Source organism: Raphanus sativus, chromosome 8 (assembly GCF_000801105.2).
Source record: "Raphanus sativus cultivar WK10039 chromosome 8, ASM80110v3, whole genome shotgun sequence".
Classification (NCBI taxonomy): Eukaryota; Viridiplantae; Streptophyta; class Magnoliopsida; order Brassicales; family Brassicaceae; genus Raphanus; species Raphanus sativus.
The window spans coordinates 16081685-16094592 of NC_079518.1; the positions used below are offsets into that span (position 1 = coordinate 16081685).

The 12908-nt window shown below is 35.5% G+C and overlaps 1 protein-coding gene across 1 annotated transcript; it reads left to right on the top strand.

The window, feature by feature from the left end:
- Positions 1-8125: 8125 nt before the first annotated feature.
- LOC130498314 (protein ENHANCED DISEASE RESISTANCE 2-like) lies at positions 8126-11984 on the top strand. Its single transcript, XM_056991558.1, has 10 exons — positions 8126-8515; positions 8991-9065; positions 9203-9256; positions 9475-9540; positions 9679-9737; positions 9941-10017; positions 10455-10583; positions 10738-10772; positions 11624-11724; positions 11789-11984. The coding sequence occupies exons 1-10, from the start codon at positions 8249-8251 to the stop codon at positions 11967-11969; spliced, it is 1044 nt and encodes a 347-aa protein (XP_056847538.1). The 5' UTR covers positions 8126-8248; the 3' UTR covers positions 11970-11984.
- The last annotated feature ends 924 nt before the right edge of the window (positions 11985-12908 follow it).

Here is a 12908-nt window from a genome sequence, read left to right on the forward strand (position 1 = left end):
TGGGCAAAAGTTTTAGAACATGAAGAGCACCGGCTCTTAACCTTCTTTGGATCCAGGATCAGCTTCATCATCCTTATCCTCCTCGATAGGGTCATTCCCCTTGACAGGAACCTCTACTTCAACATCCTGCTCGACACCTCCCGGGGTTGTCTCAACTGGAACTAAATCAGGGGATACCGAACCCAAGTTAGAACCATATTCCCCAGGAAACGTCGGATTAAACATATTGATCTCGAAAGTACCTGAGCTCTCGGAGAATTGAGGAATGGGGAGCTTGCTAACTGAGAAATCAGAAACTTGAGCCTTCTCACATGCAGCACCAGCATCCGGGATCAAAACCATCAAACGGTGATACTCCTCTTCAGCATTCTCAATTTCCTTAGACAATAGGTCCTTCAGAAGCTCGGTGTTTGCCTGAAGCTCCTGAGCATAGATCAGAGCATCGGTCTCTTCCTTCTTCTTGACAAACTTCTCCTTCACGGAGATCAGGATCTTGTTGTAGGCTTCAGCCACCTCCTTCTTACCTTTCCTGACAGCTAGCTTAACTTCAGCCTCTTTGTTCTGTTGGCTAACCTGAGATGAGACGATCAACTCTTGAAACTGATGCTCAGCTATCCTACGAGCAGCATCTAACTCATTGATCTTCCTATTCTTCACCCGAATATCGATAGCCTGACTTTCGATCTTCCCTTGCTGAGTATCAGCCTTCGAACCGAGCCTCCCGACCTCAGCTTCAAGCTCAGAAACTCGAGCACGAGCCAGGTCAAGCTCCATCTTGGTAGTCTTGAACAACTCAGTGGCCTGAGCTAAGTCTCCAGCGCTAGGAGCACCATGTACGGTCTCTTCGAACCTCAGCTGAGCCCTGTTGATGGCTCCAGCTAGCTATAACAAAAAAAATGCATATGATAAAAAAAAAAATTTTGATTGATAGCGAACCAGGAAAAAACAAGACTACGTACTTGACCCACGTGGTGAGCTATCTCAACGTACTCTTCTTTGTTGGTCATACCATTGATTGAAGGCATGGAGCACCCCACCATCTTCATATGCCTCATGATGGTTGCCAAACCCCAAGGGTCATCCAATATCGATCCCGGCTTAGAATGGGAGAAGTTCCAACCCACGGTCCCTCCCCGTGAGGACGAGGAGGAAGATCTGGCGGGTCTATCTCCCAAATCGGTCCGAGACCTCTTGTTTCTCGGAGGTTCGACCTCAAGAGGGCCTCTAGCAGCTTGAGGGTTAGCTTCAGCTGTCGGAACCTCAACACCAGGAACAATATCTTGAGCTCTAGGCTCAACTGGACTAACATCCTTAGCAGGAACAGAGGACCCATCATCAAGGACCTCTTTCAGCGAGCTAAGGAAGGCTCCTCTTTGGGTCTTATCGCTGCATCGCGAAGCACTGGCAGCTGCAGCAGGTTTATTCCGGGAACGGAAAGAAGGCCTCATCTTGGGAGCTTGAGTCTTTTCGGTTTCGGAAGTACTAGCTCCAGTCGAAAGATCTACCACGAAAGGACCTTCAGAAACTAAAACAATGGAAAGCTTTTTAAGTTATCTCTGAAGGCAAACCTAGAAATCAAAAACAAATAAGCAGAATCCGAAAATCACCTTCTAAATCTTCAGCAGGAATCAGGTCAAGGAACTTAGCGTTGTATCGATCCGGGAACCTAGCTGATCCAATACGAGAGACGGTGAAAGACGCCCAAGTATTGGGACTCTGATGCAACTTTCGAAAGAGAGCTCTAGACAGCTTATCAGAAAGCTTAGGAGAATCCTCGATATCTGCATATGAAATCAAGGGTTCAGCAAGTAATGATGATTATAAATAAGCAAGACACATTCCTAAAAAATCCTAACCAGATATATCGGACCAAATAACCGAGAGAGCACGACCCAAAGGGACTGTGGAGGGATCAATCTTGACATAAAAGTATTTTTTCCTCCAGTCATCATCACTACCGGAGGATTTAAAAAGTCCAAGCCTAGGACGGCAAGGAAGATAGTAGGTACCACTGCCACCGTCCTTACTAGAACTCTCCTTGATCGTGTAGAGGCTCATCAGTTCGGTCAGTCCAACGGCGACTCCTTCCTCCTTAGCTTTGGTAATGAAACCATTTATCACTCGGATCACCGAGGGACAGAGTTGAGAGAGGGCTACACTACAAAAAAATGATTGTCTAGCATCATTTATTATGAATTTTTGTATTACTTCTAAATGATGTAAATGACTTTTACATCATTTAATTAAATGACTCTGAAAGTGGTGATGCAAATAATTTGCATCATTTTTATTAATAATTGATGTAAAAATATTAAATATTTACAACAATTAGTGTAAGTGATACTAGTGTGTATCAGTTGTAAGAAATGATTGTAATATTTACATCAGTCTTTTTAAATGATGTATGTATTAACATCGATTAAACTAAATGATTCCCATTATTTATACCATATATTAATAATTAAAGTTAAATTTTTATCAGAATATTAAATAATTAAAATATTATTATAGTAAGCGATTCTAAATAAAGTCACAAAGACTAACATATTTTATTTTCATTAAATTACAATCTAACGTAAAAGATAAGAATTAAAAAGATAAGCCTAGAAAAGCAGGAAGAGGAAAAAGATAAATTTAGAGAAACAAAGATTGTAAAACATTTAAACATAATTTTCCATAAGACTTTCTTCAATCCAGATTCTTCATCTTCGTTTTCTTCTTGTTCTATGTATCCTTAGTACTCCTCAATCTTCGTTGATAGTGTGAACTTAAGTAGATTCAGTAGTGAATTTAACGGAATTCGTCAAGAGTTTTCTATCAACCACGATTCCTTGAGTTTGTGACTTGTCCTCTAGATTTCACATTCGACTTCATATCCTCTTTATATCCCGCGGGTATTCTGGATCCAAAGAAGTCTCAGTTTGCCATAACATACAGTCCTAAAGAAATTACAAGTCTTAAAAAAACAAAAAACATAGACAAAAAATAAAGAAAAAATAATACCTCGTCAGAAATATCCCATCAGATTAATTGATCTGATTAAGAAGAAACAGAATCCACATTTGCTTTTTTTACTCGAGTAGCCTGTAACAATAAATTTTAACTGATAAAAAAGTTTCAGAAAAGAAGAACCCATGAATGAGTGTTAACATTGAAGATCACGACGGAAAATATAGTTGTGGTGAGACAGTTATAGAGGAAAATATTATTTTCCCCCCTGTTTCGATAAATCTAAAACCACCCTAAAAAGAATTACGCCTTATAAATCGTAACTGATTCATCTAATCTGTAGTCATTTATATATCAAATAACTTAAATGATGTAAATTTACATAAAATAACATCGTTTTTATTAAAATGATATTAAAGAGAAAACCGTTATTTATTAGCATCAATTTTTTACTGATGTAAATGATGTATCATGTTAATAAATGATGTTAACCAAAATAGCAAATGCATCAATTATTAATCGATATAAATTTTGTATAATTACATCAATTTTATTAAAATGATACAAATTAAACGATACTATATCATTTGCTTAAACTGATGTTAAATTAACTAATAACAACATCAGTTGTTATAACTGATCTAAATTTATATATATTTGTCTCATTTGTAAATAAGTAATTTAAAATTGTATCATTTATTTTTGTGATGTAGTTTATGTGATGCAATTCGATTCTTTTTTTGTAGTGCTAGTTGATAATGATCAAGAAGGTCTAACAGGAGATCCGGAAGCGGAAACCGGAGGTGGCATTTACAGATATACTTCTCGTGAATGCAAAACCAACCTTCCGGGGCTGTTTCGGGAGTTTCGTCGGAGGAACAAACCCTGGCCAATTCCTTTTGGCCATGAGCTTGAACCATGAGGTTAACGACCTCCTGAATCTTTAGTGAGGAAGGCGAGTGAGGGCCCGGAGAGGTGCTCCCGCCAGAAACTTCCTTCTTCTTCACCCGCTTGGAGACCCTCCCCGCGATTGAGTCCTTGACTTCCTTCTTGTCTCTTTTCATTTTCTCACCAATCTCTTGCTTAACCTTCATTAAACGCTTCCCGGGGGCAGAGATTCCGGTCTCGCCGGAACCTTCTTTCGGAGGGTCCATTAAAAAGAGGGGTAAGGGGAATCGAAAGGATTGAGAGGGGAAAAGGTGGAATAAGCTAACTAGATCTCTTAGAAACTAAGGATTTTAAGAAATTCGCAGAGGATCAATGGTGAATCGAAGGATGAAAGTAAAGTAAAAAAAAAAGCGTAATAAAATAAAGGGGTGGAGGAGAAGTTACCTTGGAAACCGAGTGGAGGCGTGGAGAATATGGACAGTGGCAGTTAATGTTAGCTGCTTTATATCTTGTCACATCTCGAAAACCGGAAATCAAATTTCAAACTCGCTTTAATCTAAGCCATCGATTTAATCAAAAGAAATTTACAGCCGTTCGATCAGATAAAAGTAAATATGGTTGAGATAGCTAGTAATCATGATCTCAACAAGAGAATCTAGCTTGGGCGGCTAAGTTTAGCTCCCGAGAATAACGATACCTAATCTCGAGAGCTGGGGGCAACTGTTGGGCCCGAATATGGCCCGGTAGCTGATCTCCAAATAATAAAAGATGGTAATGGGCCGGGACAGGCCCATCGCAGGCTCGATGCCTAAAAAGAGCCGGAGGCTGAAAGCTAAGGACTCTAACTAAGGAGCTCACGGAGAAGAGGAAGCTCACGTTGTGACAAGGAGAAGCGCAGGACCCGGTCAAAGGGAAGCTGTTGCGGATACCACTTCAAGCGGAGAGGATCTCGGAGATTAGTTGAAGACAATCTAATGAAGTCCAGGGCTATTTAAAGAGAAGGTCGAAGACTGAAAAGAAATGGGATCCAACTCATATTTTTACTCAACATTCACCAGAACATTCTTATCATAATACTCTTGCAATCTTTATATTCATCGAGAGATACATCTTCTTGTAACCATTCTTTTATCACATTATCAATACAAATCCAATTCATTCTATAAGTTCTTACGGGATTCAGCCCACGTTATCCTTCCCTAACCTTTCTTAAACATAAAACCTGATCTAAAATCTAGGTGTGAGTTTTACCCCTCACATTTGTCTCATATACGTTTGGGAATTTATTTTTAATTGTTATTCATAAAGTTTGCAAGATGTGATATTATTTGTAGTTTCATATACGACAGAAGTTTTAATTTCCCACATTTTATTTCTAAACTTAAGTAGGTGTTTTATTAAAAGATATAACAAATTATATAACTTTTTTCTTTAGAAAGGCTAGTATATTTTTTGTTTTATTTTTTTATAAGAAAATTAATTTTTATATTTGTGTTTTTCAAACGCACTAAATCATTTTAGAAATTATTTTCAAACGTTATTTCTAAAAGTTGTAACATATTATATTTTCTTAATAGTTACCTAATATAATTAGTCAAAAATATTTGTACCCAAAAAATCTGATCCAAGATCGACCCGAAAATCAAAATCTTACTCGAGTAGACTTCCTTTATATATTTGAACGTTTCTTAAAGTGTTGTATCTGAAAACTAATATCAAACTCAACCCGCAGCGGAAATCGAACAAATTAAAAAAAAAGTTTGAAACTATTAATTTTTAATATATTCTATTCAATATATGTATATATGCAAATAGGTTAATATCGTCTTCACTAACTTTAAGTAAAACCAAATTAAATAACTATTTTTAATCAAATAACATATTTAAAACCCGTTAAAGTGAATGAGTTTATATAAATATTTATTTCTATTAAAAGTCTACTTAAACCCCGATAAACACTATTTTTAACATCATATGTTTTGTTAATTGGTACACTTAACATCTGTGTAAAATATTTAAAATTTGAATAAGTTAATGTATGATTGAATAAATCATAATTTCTTGGATTGAGATGTAAATTATGTTGTAATAGTCTAAATTTTAATAAATAGATTAGTAGGTTATTAGTCAAACCAAAAAGAGAAACAAATATATATCTGAAAATGAGGAGAAGTAATATAACAATTGACACAAATGTTGAACTATTATTTTTATCATAATAGATAAAACCATCGCATTGCCATTTGGTATGACTTAAAGTAAAAAATAATAATAATATTGATATTTCTAACCGTGGCTGAATATATTTGTTTGGGAAGTGGGTTCCTAAAAAAATGGAACTAAAAGTAGAGGTTGCAAAAGTTGTTTTATTGGAAAAAATAGTTATAGTTACAACTAACGTTGCCAAAAAAGAAGTTATACAACTTATTTTATATTTAAATTAAAAAATAATTAGACATAACCTTACATCAATATGTCACACTTGTGTTTTAACAGAATAGATATATTTTATTAAATAATAGCAATTTAAAAAATTGATCTCGGTATATTGCCGGTCGAATCCGCCAATCCGCGGGATTCAATTTTGTTTTGGTCAAAAATATGATCCTCACAACCCGTGAACAAATAATTTGTACCAGCACATGCTCCATTTAATTTTGCGGATATCCGCAGATCATAATTTGTTTTTAAAAATAATTATTTAATTTAATTATTATAAAAATATAAAAATATATTTATAATAAAAAATTATAACTTATAATTTTTTTTTAAATTACAATATTTTTAAAAAAGTGTTTACTTTTCTTTTTCTTTTTATTTTTTAAATACTTTTTGGATCGGTGGGTACCCGCAATCCAAAATCTACTAACCCACACCAACCCTGAATAAAATACTCATAACCCGCATCCGCAAATCGATTTTTCAAATAGTTGAACCAAATTTATGATTCAACTAATATCAATGGGACATTATCCAAAACTAATAGCATTGATATATAAAGTAACATGTTATATTAATCAAAGAAAATGTTGAAATTTTCGAAATAAAAATTAAGATTATTGAATAACATTAAGATTATTTGGTCTGTATACTGACAAAATAAGCAAACATAGCGGAATAATATACTAATGTAACAGTAATGATTATTTTTATATGTAACTGTAGGATTTATGTATTAGAAAGAAGTTGATAGCGATAATTATGGATTCCATTTAAAAGGTGGTTATAAAACGTATATTAGATGTTGATAGCGATAATTATGGATTCCATTTAAAGGGTGGTTATAAAACGTATATTAGGATGCAGTTAGAAAATATATGTTTAAGTATGTAATATAGAAAAATAATTATTGGACACAACTTCATATCAATTGGTCATACAGAAGAATTAATAGAACAGATTAGTGCCTTTACTCTGTCAATTTTTTTCGTTGGTGTTTGAATCCATGTTGATCTGGCTCCACTAGTTGTACTACTTTTCAAATCATAGTAGGGTTGTCTCTTCACTTTTCTAGCTATGAGTCAGGCCGGTCAGGAGCTGTGCCACGAGGTGCCCTCCATAATTCTTACGCCTATTGTCAACTTGAAACCATATGAGCGATCCATGCATATGAATAAATACATATTATTAAAGTATTTTCATTTGGAGAAAAATACGATGAATGGATACCAGGTTCATATATTTCTTGAAATATATTAAAATAAAATGCAAAAAAAATTGACGTATTGGTCCAATGAAAAATAAGAGTAGAACAAGAATTAGAAATGAATAAATACATATTATTAAAGTTTTTAAAGTTTAAATATTTAATGTATTTCCTTGTAAATGTAAACTTAAATATATTTTAGAAAATATAGCCATTAATTTTTATAATAATTTGTTTTGTTTTTTTATTTTTATTTTAAAATAAAATTATTTACCTTAATGATACTTATGATATTTTATTTATTTTATTATTGAAAATATTTTATTATTAATTATTATTTTAGTCTAAAAACGAGTAAACCAAAATCTAATCAGCAGTCAAGTTTTTCCAAAAGCTAAAAATCTACAGCAAAATAAAAAAAATCAAAACTAAAAACTTAAATCTAAAAGTGAAAAACTAACATCTAAAAACTAAGTATTTTGTCATCACCAAAAATTTGATAATAATATCAACCAAAATTAATTAATTCGAAGCTCTGGTTGAGTAGTGATTTGACAGGTGGCAAATGAAAAAATTGTGTTTAGGTAACGTGGCCGATTATCAGTGGATGCTCGTATAGTACGATAGGAATCAATGAACCTCCTTACCGACCTCCATAATTGAGAGAGCCAAAAAGCAGAATCTCATGAATGATACACTGTGACGAGACGAAGAAGAAGAAGAAGAATCAAACAACTACCTGAACCGTTGCTCTCGATCAAGGCGATGACATCGCCTGGGTCGAAGAAAGTGGTTCCCGCCGACGGATCCGAGAAGAATCTTTCCGGGAACCTCGGGAGAACCGGAGATGTCAATGATAGTGGAAGCAGCAGCGGTGGTGGAGAAGGAGGAGGAACGTTTGAGTATTTCGGATCGGTGTATCATTTGGGATCGAATAAGATCGGGCACGAGTACTGCCATCTCCGTTTCCTTTTCATCAGAGGCAAATACGTCGAGATGTACAAACGGGATCCTCACGAGAACCCTGACATTGTATGGATCCTCCTCCTTTCGTCTTTTGATTTTTTACTCCTTCCCGTTGGATTTGTGCTTGTCTTGTTCTGAATTGTTCAAGAATCAATTGTGATGTTTCTAATTTGGAACTGTGAAGGGTGTTTTCTTACTTTTTAAGAGTTACGTTTTTACTAATTTCACTGTACGGTCTTAGAGTTAATATAAGGAGATTCTGAGCTAAATGGTCATTATTATTATTATTATTTATTTTCTTTGTAGACAGATAGAGAAAATGTTCAACCTTTTTTCATTGAGATTTTCTTATGGAATTGAAGCTGACCACATTAATCATGCTTTTGAATTTTGATTTTTTAATAATTGATTCATTCTGCCATCTATGATTGCTGTACTCAGCGGTGGTTTAGTCTCTATCTCCGTCCTTTCTGTAATGGGTATAACAACTAGACCTGTTTTGGTATTCGATTATATCCGTGTTATCTTTTCGTTTGCCTAGAAACCCATAAGGCGTGGTGTCATAGGGCCTACAATGATGGTTGAAGAGCTTGGACGGCGCAAAGTTAATCACATGGTAATCTTTGCTTCTCTTCTCAATTGCAGTGTTTTTTAGAATGTAGATCTACTGTTCCCTTTTCGTTTTGAACGAAAATGAGAGTAAGTGATACAAGCATTACTCTCTGACTTTTACTGACTTTTTATATCTTGTAGGATGTTTACGTTATTAGGTTCTCTAACCGGCTGGACGAGAGGAGAAAAGGAGAAGTAAGTTTGATTTCCCTCTTTGCAATAGCTTTGCGTTGGTATCTGAATATTTTCCTTTGAAGACGGACACTAGATTTGAAGCTTGCTACTAGTTTGCATGAATCAAACAGTTATATTGTTAGAGTAAATGCCTTCGAAGTTCATGGTTTCTGATATGTATGTTTGCTTCACCCACTTGCATTATGTAACTGTTTCTTCTTCTGTAAACTGTACTTTAGATTGCTTGTGCTACCGCTGGAGAAGCCATGAAATGGGTTGAGGCTTTTGACGAAGCAAAACAACAGGTACTAAGACGACTTGGCTACCTTTTCAAATGTTCATCTTGTTTGTTGTTATTGGAGCATTTATTTAAATGCTTATTGGGCTGATGTATCACCAGTTATTTGATTCTATTCTGATTACTTCCTTTTCTGGTTTGGAAGGCTGAATATGCACTATCCAAAGGGGGAAGCACAAGAACAAAATTGAGCATGGAGGCCAAGTATGTTATAATTACCATATGATTAGTACCTCTGACAATATTTTAGAAGCTAAGTAGTTCATGTTTTGGGAAATGAGGATCTCTCCAACAAAATATGAATTAACACCGATATCCTTTATTTTTAACCAGTTCAAAGCGTTTTAAATAGTAGAAGTCTACCGTTACTCTACTATTTCTGAATCACTCTCTATTTTCTTTTGAAGCATTGATCTTGAAGGACATCGACCTAGAGTAAGGCGTTATGCTTATGGGTTAAAAAAGCTTATCCGAATTGGGCAAGGTAATATGCTGCATTTTCAATTTTTGTGCTCTCTTAGCATCATAAGCAAGCAGTTAGATGCTGCTGTCTTTTTTCTGGGGTCAAATTTTCTTTTTTTATTTACGTCTACGAATCCTGAATTCTACAAAATTGAGCGTCTAAAGTGTCAAAAGTTCAAACATATGTCACTGAGTATCTTGCTCCCTGAAGATTGTATTTATTTCTTCATAGATCAACATTGAGTTCAAACATATGTTATCTTGTAAGTAAGTGAAATTACGCTCCAATGGCTCTCGACTTTGATAGTCCTGAGTTCCATGTTATGGTCCCTATATATAACTTAATTTAGTAAAGGTTTTATCTAGTAGTTATTCATGTTTCAAATTCAAGACATCGGTTTCACCTGAAAATTACTTTTCTTTCAAAACAAGGATGTGTGAATATGTTCTTAATTACAGGTCCGGAGACTCTTTTGAGGCAATCCTCTACCTTGGTTAATGATGTCAGGGGTGATAGTTTCTATGGGGGTGGAGACAATGGAGATGCAATCGAGGCACATGAATGGAAGTGTGTTCGTACAATCAATGGTAAGCTTGGCGGTAATCTGTATAGTTTTGATATCAAACAACTTGCACTTACAAATTATTCATCCGCAGAACCAAAAATGAGATCGTTCTTATGGTTTCCTTGCTTTTTAATACATTACTTTCAGTTAAATCTTTTTCTGTATATGGTATGCAGGTGTTAGGATTTTTGAAGATGTGGCTAACTTCAAGGTATATTCACTTTATGTAGACATAATAAAAAATGAAAACAATAAATGACATAAGAGATTGGTCGATGGATTACAAAAGGAAGTCATTCGTACTTTCTTTGTACTTAGAGTCTTAGAGATATGGAGAGTGTTTTGGAGGTAGTATTGGCTGGGTCCATATCAGTTCATATGGACCTAAATTCCATGAAAGAGTGCATGTTTCAGAACAGCCCGAGCTTAAGAAAACTATGAAAAAGGGGGAAATTAAGCTGGTACGACTGAGCACCATTTAGAATGATAGGAGTGGTTTTACTTGGAACTTAGATTCCAAAGCTGTTGTTGAGTTAGAAATTAGAATCCCATGTTGGCCAAGTGCGGTAATGGTTTATAGTTTGTTAATGAATGGGCATTATGCCCTTGCAAGTTATCTAAGAGTGACTTATTTCCCTTGTCTGTGATGATATAGAAAAGTCAATTGGTGAATCAGTTTCTAGACTTATTAGTTCTTGGAGTCTTTTGGATATTTTGTCAATCAGGAATAACATTAGTTTATCCCGAGAGGAATGAAGACTGAATTATCTTGTTTTCTGTATTCATTAAAATATTTGCAGTCTTGTAATTGCCATCATATTAAATCTTATTAGCAAGGACACAAGTTGAACTTAGATCTTATCTTATAACTAAATGTTGTCAACGCCAGAACCTATAGCACCAGAGTAATTGGAATAATTTATGCTAAGGTGACAACTAGTTCTTTTCTTTTTCTTGCAACTTGTAGTGCACTGGAAAGAATTGTAATTAGTTGTATTCGTTTGAGACTGTTTGAATGGTTAGAATGCTTCTCTGATTTGTCGAACCGATTTTTTTCTTTAGGCTGGTAGAGGATTTCTTGTGAAAGCAGTTGCGGTAGTTGAAGCTAGTGCGGATGCTGTGTTCGAAGTGATTTCGAAGCTTGACAAACACCAAAGATACGAGTAAGATCATTTTCTTGAAGTTATAAGTATCATTTGTTACTTAGATTTTTCTGATTCCACACAGGTGGGATACAGTAACAGGTGATTCGGAATTGATAGACTCATACGAGGGCCACTATGATGTCATTTACTGCGTATATGATCCTAAGTATCTTTCACGGTATGTTCTTCAACTTAAAGTTCTGGTTGTCCTTAATGTCACTGTGACACCCGTCACTCTCGAAAATCCGATAATAATAAAATAACATAATAATAATAATCGTCTCCATTTATAAATAATTCAAAGTCAACATCCTCGACATCATAATACCATAAGAACAAATCCGTAAATATCGATAACATCCGAAACATAAATAACGACATAAATCCGTAAGTCCGAAAATACGAAATAACATAAACGATAGATAAAAGCCGAAGGCCTAAAGTAGATAGCGGTAGAAGTGATAAAAGCCCAAAAGCCCAAAAACACTCAAAAGCATCCGTCCAGTAGAATCACTCCTGCTCGGCGTTTCCACCTGAAAGGGGAAGAGAAGGAGGGTGAGCAACAGGGGAGTCGCTCAGTGAGGTATGGGATGCTAATCCCGAATTTCATGGACATAGACATAGCATTACGGATAAAAATAATTTAATCTTAATACGTACAATCACGGTACCTAAAGTACCCAATCATGCAAACAATGGTCCTAGCGAGCCGCGGCACTCGCCGCCCCGTAAAGGGAAACAAAAAATAAATAAATATACTCCACTCGAGATAGTGCTCGGACACCGCCCTTAGACGTTTTATCGACACTTCAGGTTACGGACCAGCCGGTCGACTATAGCTGGCCGTAACCGCCACACAATCCGGCATACAGAATTACGTCTCTGTATCCGTCATAAAAATTCTAACTAAGAAAATGCATTAAGTGAGGCAATCAACGTTGAACCATCTAACACCCCAGTTCCGGTTTAAGCAATCAACCTAAACTAAACAAGCAATGACAGACCGATTTCACGCAGACGGAACATATTAAAAATAAATTATATTTATTCGAAATCCTAAGTCGGGTACGAGAATTCGGAAAAGGCCCTCACCTTAGAAAATGTAGAGAGAAGTGGTATCTATGAACTCCAGATGCTCAAATAGACTCCAAATCTGAAATCAGGGGCGAAATTTCGGTCAGAACGCCCTTCGAACGGGTGAA

Bases quoted from the DNA above. Each gene is read 5' to 3' on its own strand.
- LOC130498314 (XM_056991558.1), top strand. From the start codon at position 8,249: ATGACATCGCCTGGGTCGAAGAAAGTGGTTCCCGCCGACGGATCCGAG. The intron at 8,516-8,990 runs GTATGGATCCTC...TCGTTTGCCTAG, and splicing joins CTCACGAGAACCCTGACATT to AAACCCATAAGGCGTGGTGT. The intron at 9,738-9,940 runs GTATGTTATAAT...TTTCTTTTGAAG, and splicing joins AAATTGAGCATGGAGGCCAA to CATTGATCTTGAAGGACATC.